General features: G+C 26.7%; 1 protein-coding gene across 1 annotated transcript; it reads right to left on the bottom strand.

Annotated features, from left to right (window-relative positions):
- Positions 1-666: 666 nt before the first annotated feature.
- Positions 667-5,344, bottom strand: LOC139858478 (uncharacterized). Its single transcript, XM_071847330.1, has 3 exons — positions 4,775-5,344; positions 4,203-4,280; positions 667-1,085 (listed from the first exon to the last, which is right to left on the bottom strand). Exons 1-3 carry the CDS (start codon positions 5,141-5,143, stop codon positions 1,014-1,016), a joined length of 519 nt encoding a protein of 172 aa, XP_071703431.1. The 5' UTR covers positions 5,144-5,344; the 3' UTR covers positions 667-1,013.
- Between the last annotated feature and the right edge of the window lie 2,666 nt (positions 5,345-8,010).

Here is an 8,010-nt window from a genome sequence, read left to right on the forward strand (position 1 = left end):
AGCTATTAGATGGATTAGTGCGTATCTCTTTTGGAAAAATCGAAATAACATAGTGTTCCAAAACAAAAAATGGACCGCCCCGACAGCTCTAAGTGAGATACAAGCTAAATCGTTCGAATGGATTGCTACTAGATCGAGAAGAAAAGACTTAGAGTGGTTAACATGAATTTCAAATCCAAATAGCTATCTCAAGTTAGCGTAATAAATTTGTTGTAATTGTCTCGTGTTTTGATATGGATTTAGGTTGCTCACTTTGCAACTTTTTAAATTTTAACTTTGAGGCTTTTGTCGTGTATTAACTTGATTAGCCTAAGCTTGTTGGCCTATCAAATATTGTATCTTCGGGTTGTTAATAAAATTTTGCTGTTAATATATATATATATATATATATATATATATATATATATATATATATATATATATATATATATATATATATATATTAAATTTTTATTATTTACTTTCGTAGTGTCAATTAATTTATTTTTAAAATCAAGCAATATATTAGAACCTCGAAGAAGATACAAACGGATGAGTCCAACGAAACAAACATGAAAAGCTAAAAACGAGCCAGCGAGAACTACTGTACAAGCAAAACAAATTAACGTTTTAACCATCATACTTTGTTTGAAAAATTTAACAGTCATTTTAATTAGCCACCCACCAGATAATATCGAGAAAGTCATATGTCATGCTCACTTTCTACACCTGTTAAATGGAAACCTTAAGATATTGTACTTTGTACCACATATAACTTCATAACCAATTGCAAAACAAATCGCATTATGAAATTCGCAATCAAGGCTCGAAATCGTGACCTCTAGGTACCTAGAATATGGCGGTAACCACTAAGCTAAATGGATTATGTAATATCCTTAAAAGGAGGCACTTCAGTTCTAAGAAATGTATTTTTTTCTGCTTTCAAAAAACTTATTCTTAGAAAGACGTTTTAACAATTTAATATTGATTGACAATTGTAAGTATGGAATATAACAAAAGGTTGGTGTATATCCTTAAAAGGAGGCACTTCTAGTTCTATGAAGCTTGGTATCTTTGGATAAGTGAACATTGGAGACGGAACATAACTGCATGAACAGGAGAAAAAAAAAATTAACGATCGGATAATGAATTAAGAGTAATGATAAGTATAATAGAATAGAAATATAATATATAACTAGTGAAATAACCTGTGAAATTACGGGTTTGTTTAAACGAAACAGTTTAATGATATGTTTTAGGTATTAAGTGAATGTAAATGCTAAAGTCATTTAGTTTAATAATCCGTGAAACCACAGATTCCGACTAAGAAACTTGATAATCAAATTATTGTAGTTTAAAAAATGCGTATAGCAAATAATGAAAACGAAAGCGTACCACAAATATTTTGCCTGGAACATACGATCCGAAATAATCAAAGATTTTGAAAGAGAGAATGTTAAACTATTAATATGAAGATATGTGATATTGTTTTGAAATTTTGACTAAATAATATGCAGGAGAAAATTTTTTAAATTTAAAAACTGAATAATTATTTAAGTTATATATCTTTTACATTTATTTTTTATTATTATCATTTTTCCGTTAATTGTTATTAATTAAGTGTATATAATTAAGATTAATTGTTATTTATGACATCATCATGGTGCTCTAAGAATTTTTTGAATTTTTTTAAAGCTTAAAAACGTGTATTTATGACATCATTATTTTAGAATTTTAATGAAAACTATAGAATAGATAATAATAATAATTTATAATACGGATTATTATGTAATATATTGTATTTTGTATTAAGCATAATAAAATATTTATAATAGTTATACTTATAAAAATACAAGATAATATTTATTAATTTATCAAAATAATTTACTACGTATAATACGATGATAATAAATTAAAAACAATAACAACATATCTGAAAGTACAAGACCCTAGCTAGTGTATGTACATAAAAAAAACAACCTTTGCATAATCGACCAAATTACTAAGTATTCAGTTTAAAAGCAAACAAAAACAACGTTACCCCACCACTCACTTGGAAAAAGATATACGTAGTATTTTATCTTATCACAAATATGTATCGGCATATATTACAATAAACATTACGTAACTAATCTATGCTTCTATCGTGGGTTAGTGGTAGAAACATGCAACATATTATAAAAGTTTATAAATCCATATAAGTTAGTCACTAAGATTACACATACATTGGTTGTTGACTCGTTGATATGATAAACGACAAAGACAGCAAACAATAATTAATTTTATTATTTTCCTAATGCTTACCAATCTATCTTCTATCTACACATTATTATAATTATAATTATATAATAATAATATAATTATTATAAAGCGCGTGCCAATAATCCTACGTGTCAGTCTATTATTAATTCTGATTAAATTTGCTTATGTGGCGAATTGTGGTTAACTTATTATTTATAGTAATTATAATTATCATATACACTATATTTAAGGAGATTCCAAATTTATTTAAGGAGTATTACATAATTATAATTTAATATATGAATTAGTTTCGAAAATTTAGGACTGTGAATCCCAATTAAGAATTTGCATCGTGATATATTTTTTATATGTTATTTATTTATCATACACAAGTAATATGGGCATGGAATAGTTTACAAGAATTTTTAAAATTTGTCAACTCCACGAGCTCTTCGCTCAATAAAATTTTTAAAATTTGTCAACACCACGGGCTCTTAAATAATTCTTATATTTTTTAGTACGTTATTTACATACAAATGTTAAATGCAAAAATAATTTTTAACACGGTTTTTCACACACCTATGCAACGCACGAGCTCAAAAACTTAGTCTATCAAATAAAAAATTACCATTGTATCAAATAAACTTCTCTTTCAACTCAAAATATATACTACGTAACATATATTAAATGTTTCTATTATTCGTCTCAACAATAATATCTCTGTTGCAATATTTACAATTTAAGGTATATACTAGTGAAATGACCCGTGGAACCACGGGTTTATCTAAACGAAACTGTTTAATATAATATGTTTTAGGTATTAAGTTAGCGTAAATGCTAAAGTCATTTAGTTTAATGACCAGTGAAATCACGAATTCCGACTAAGAAAGTTGTCGTTATTTTTACAAACATATTGACGTACTTAAACTGATCAGAATAAATGAACTACATTTATTCTCTCACCACCATCTTTCTACAATTATCATTTTCCTTTTCATAAAAGCATACAAGACATCTTTATTGAAATATGTATTTCTTATACATATATAACATAATTAATCTTTTAAAGAGAACTCACATTTAAATAATAATAATATAATAATAATTTTATTATATTATTATGAGGTGTTTTGTAAAAGACTGTACTATTTGTTTTACAGTTTATACATATGGTTATGCATGTGTTTTATCATAAGGTTGTACATAATGCTTCAAGTATTGTACATATGGTAATGAGATTTATCATAAAGTTGTACAATATGTTTCATATATTATACAATTAATATGTTAATTTTTTTATTAAATATAATTAATTATTTTAATGACATCATCATGGGGGTTTAAAATTCTCTTTTATTTTAGAATTTTTTTAAGCTTAAATAAGATTTATTTATGACATAATCATTTTAGAGATATAAATTAAATGTACAACACATGACCTATCAAACTTTTGACAAATATTCCCATATGAAAATTTAAAAGACAATTGTTAAACATAGCTAAAAATCAATGACTTTAATAGCACTTGCACTAAAAATACAAAATTATATACACAACGGTAAGCTTCTTTTAATATTTCAAAACAAATTTAGTAGATTTTTTTAAGCTTATGGAGTGTAAGTCTCATTTTAAAGTTAAATTTTAATATCTTAAGAAAAAAGTGATAGATTTAGAAGCTTGTTTTTCCAATTATGATAATAATCGCTTCCTAAATTATTTTATTTATTTATTTAAATTATTAAAATATTAATGACATCACCATAATTGTTGTGAAGATGACACGTGTCAAATGATGGAATAAAATAGAGTTATTATGAGATCATTATTTTAGCAGCTTAATAGAAAGTATAGATAGATGTGAGAATCATTTGCATAATTTACTTAAAATAAAAGTTTAGTTACCGAAAGTAAATGTAAAAGTTTAACAATTTTTTGTAATTATCTTTTGAATCATTAAAAATAATTAAAATATTAATATCTACCTCTTTTTGCAGCCTTTTGAGTTTAATATTCTCTTTCGTTAATCTTAAAACTTCTTGCTCCAATTGATCTGTACGAGCCTGGACATGTATAAAAATAAATCATTTAAATGAATAAATAAATATACGTTGATAAATATTTAATTATATTTCACGAAGTAACATCGTTAACGCAAACATAACGGTTCAGATCAATATGTTTAATTATAATTAACAATTTTAATAGTTAGTTAATTTTATCCTCAATAATCAAACATAAATACAGTGCTCTTCAATTCACTTTGACTCTCAAATTTGCACCAATACACATACAAAATTCAGCTCAAACTTGCAATTTTTTTTAAAAAAAAATTGTACGTTTATATCACTAAAACAACCCCCCTCTCCTTTCTGATTTTATTCATAGATACACCAATGCATACACATATACGTATGCATAACAAATAATAAAGTTAGTAAAAAAAACACAAACTACAAAATATATGAGTAAATTATATACCATATACCATATATATATATATATCAGCATGATCAAACAGAAGACTTTATTTTGGTGAATAAAAACAGAGAAATACCTGTTTTCTAGCTCTAGATCGAGCAGCTGACTCGCGATTCTTCATCAAGCGTTTAAACTTTTCATTATACTGCTCAGGTGAAGATCTTTCAACTACATGAGATGAACATACTCCTGTTATTAAATTAGTATTAATATTAATATTAATATTATTATGTGGTGGTTCATGATCGTGTCCTGATGAGTTGCCACTAGTACTCAAACTTAACATGGTGGTTAGCGGTGGTTGTTGTGGAGGTGGTGACCGTGGTGCAGGGTGGTGGATGGTGGGACCAGTGACAGCCGGAGGAAAGAAATCTTGAAAGTGATTGGTAGTGGTGGGGTGGTGCAGTGATGGAAGGCTGCTGATGTCTTTCCATACATCATCCATAATTTATGTCTTGTGTAATTCAAATTTGTTATTTAGAGATTTATATGTGATTGTTTTCGAGTGGGAAAATTGTGTGAGAAGATGGAAGTAAAGTAATGGATGGTGGTGTGGTGGGGGAGCTCATGCTTCATTTGGGATAATCATCATCATTAACTATTATAGTAGTATAATTAATGTGTTTAATATATTTTAATTGTACGATGTTTGTTACTAAGAGATAATATAATTTATCCTTAAGGAAACTATGTGAGCTTGCAATTTAAGTAAAGGACTAAAGGGAATATATTAGGACTGATTTTTTAAGCTCATTAACATGCCCACCATATAAGTTGACTGTGATACATTCCGCAAGTTCTCATACTAATGTAAAGACCTTTTGCTCGGTTGGTGTCTCTATTATACTTCAAATTGCTAACAGCGTCCCTCAGTTTTTAATTTGGCAATCAGGATTCCTTAATTATTTTAATTTTGCAATTCGAGTCCTTCCATCAAATTTCTGTTAAAAAGGTCCGTTAACCCCTGTCATGTGCGATGCATGTGAGGGTATAATTGTCTTTTTACTCTTTTCTTCATTAAAAACAAGAGACCACCGTCGCAAAATATCTTATATATTTTTAATTTATAAATTTATAAATTAAAAATCTTATAATTAAAAATTAAAAATATATAATTATAAGATGTAAGAATCTTAAATTAAAGATATAAGATTATACTGTTGGTTTTATATGATTATATATTTTTAATTTATAAATTTATGAATTCTTATATCTTAACGAGTTCATACTCCATACAGATTCGATTGAGTTCATACTCCGTACAGATTCAACAACGATTGACGTGAGTTAAAAGCTTCCCAGAAACTCGAAGCTTGAAACTCAGATCCGCTTTGTACTTATCGATTTTAGACAATCACACACCTTCAGATCATTTCGTAAAAAAATAAAAATAAATTATGAAAATTAAAAATCCTACCGTTGGGCCTTCAACGGCTATTTTCTTTTCTTTTTTTTTAAAAAAAAAATGTATACTCTTTAACTTTTATATATACACTACCCATTTATTTAATGCCCCGTTCATATCGATTATAAACGTTACATAATAATTGGTTACATTACGAGGTATTTGACCTCTATATGATACATTTTACAAACATTGCATTCGTTTTCAAAAGACAAACTTTTATTTCAACGAAAGTTGACATGCATGCATACCATCTCATAATATATCCAAACTATGAATGACTTATTATTAATCTTGATGAACTCAACGACTCGAATGCAACGTCTTTTGAAATATGCCATGAATGACTCCAAGTAATATCTTTAAAATGGGCAAATGCACAGCGAAAGATTTCTTTAATACCTGAGAATAAACATGCTTAAAAGTGTCAACCAAAAGGTTGGTGAGTTCATTAGTTTATCGTAATCAATCATTCCATAGTTTTAATAGACCACAAGATTTCATTTTCATAGTTAACTGCAGGAACACTCATCTGCAAAAATCATTCATATGGTGAACACCTGGTAACCGACATTAACAAATGCATCTAGAATATCCCCAAATATACAGGTACACTCATCTGTATATAAAATCGAAGTACTAAAGCATCCGTAACCGGGATGGGACGTGTCAAAGTCCATAGATCTATCTTCAGGATTCGTGTCAATTTGGGGGTCTGTTCCCAAATTCTTAAGCTACCAAGCTAAAAAGGGTGATATCCGGTATAATAATTCAACCATAGAATGTATTTTCAAGTACTTGTGTCTATTTCGTAAAACAGTTATAAAAGCAGCGCATGTATTCTCAGTCCCAAAATATATATTGCAAAAGCATTTAAAAAGGGAGCAAATGAAACTCACAATACTGTATTTCGTAGCAATTATGCATATGACGGAACTGAACAAGTGCAGGGTTGGCCTCGAATTCACGAACCTATATTAAGTATATATACATTTATATGTTGGTCAATAACTGTCTAACAATTTAGGTCAGGTCATAGTGTATCACAATCCTAATGCTCGAGATTATCATGCAAAAGTCAACAAAAGTCAATTTGACCCAAAATGACTTCCAAAATCTATACATGATTATTATATAGTCGTTTTATATATTTAAATATGTTTAACAGATTTTATTAGAATAAATAATATAAGTCATTTATTAATAAATAAAAATATATATTAAAATTTTATATATGATAAAAAATATGTTTTTATATATCTTAAGTAATATAGTTTATATAGTTCACTTAATATCATAAAAATATAGTGGTATGAATTATTAATGTAATTATATTATATGTGGTAAAGATATCTTTGTATCACATATTTATTTGATAAAATAATATTGATAATAATAATAAGTAAAAGTTGTATTATTTTGTAATAATGATAATTATTATTCTACTAATAATAGCAATATTTATATTTACTAATGATGATCTTAATTATGGTAAAATGATAATTCTAATCATAATAATTTTAATAATAACGATACTTTTTAATATTAACAGTAATAATAATAAAAATAATAATTCAATTCAAAATGATAATTTTTAATAATAATAATACTAAAATGATAATAATAATGATATTTTATAATAACAATGATATTTCTATTAAATATAGTAATTTTAGTAAAAATGATAGTTTTAATATTAATAATACTTATAATAATAATAATAATGATAAAAATACTGAAAATAATATTTTTATCTAAATTAATGTGACGACCCGGAAATTTCCGACCAAATTTAAACTTAATCTTTATATAATTCCGACTTGATAAGCAATGAATTTTAATAAATCTTGAACCTCCAAAAAGAGTTTTACACAAGCTTTTGGTCACCCTTTTATTCTGATGATTCA

This window comes from Rutidosis leptorrhynchoides, chromosome 1 (assembly GCF_046630445.1).
Source record: "Rutidosis leptorrhynchoides isolate AG116_Rl617_1_P2 chromosome 1, CSIRO_AGI_Rlap_v1, whole genome shotgun sequence".
Lineage (NCBI taxonomy): Eukaryota > Viridiplantae > Streptophyta > Magnoliopsida > Asterales > Asteraceae > Rutidosis > Rutidosis leptorrhynchoides.

Coding starts and splice junctions, on each gene's coding strand:
- LOC139858478 (XM_071847330.1), bottom strand. CDS start 5,143: ATGGATGATGTATGGAAAGACATCAGCAGCCTTCCATCACTGCACCAC. Junction 4,281..4,774: donor GATCTAGAGCTAGAAAACAG/GTATTTCTCTGT, acceptor ATACATGTCCAG/GCTCGTACAGATCAATTGGA. Junction 1,086..4,202: donor TCAAAAGGCTGCAAAAAGAG/GTAGATATTAAT, acceptor CTGTTCATGCAG/TTATGTTCCGTCTCCAATGT.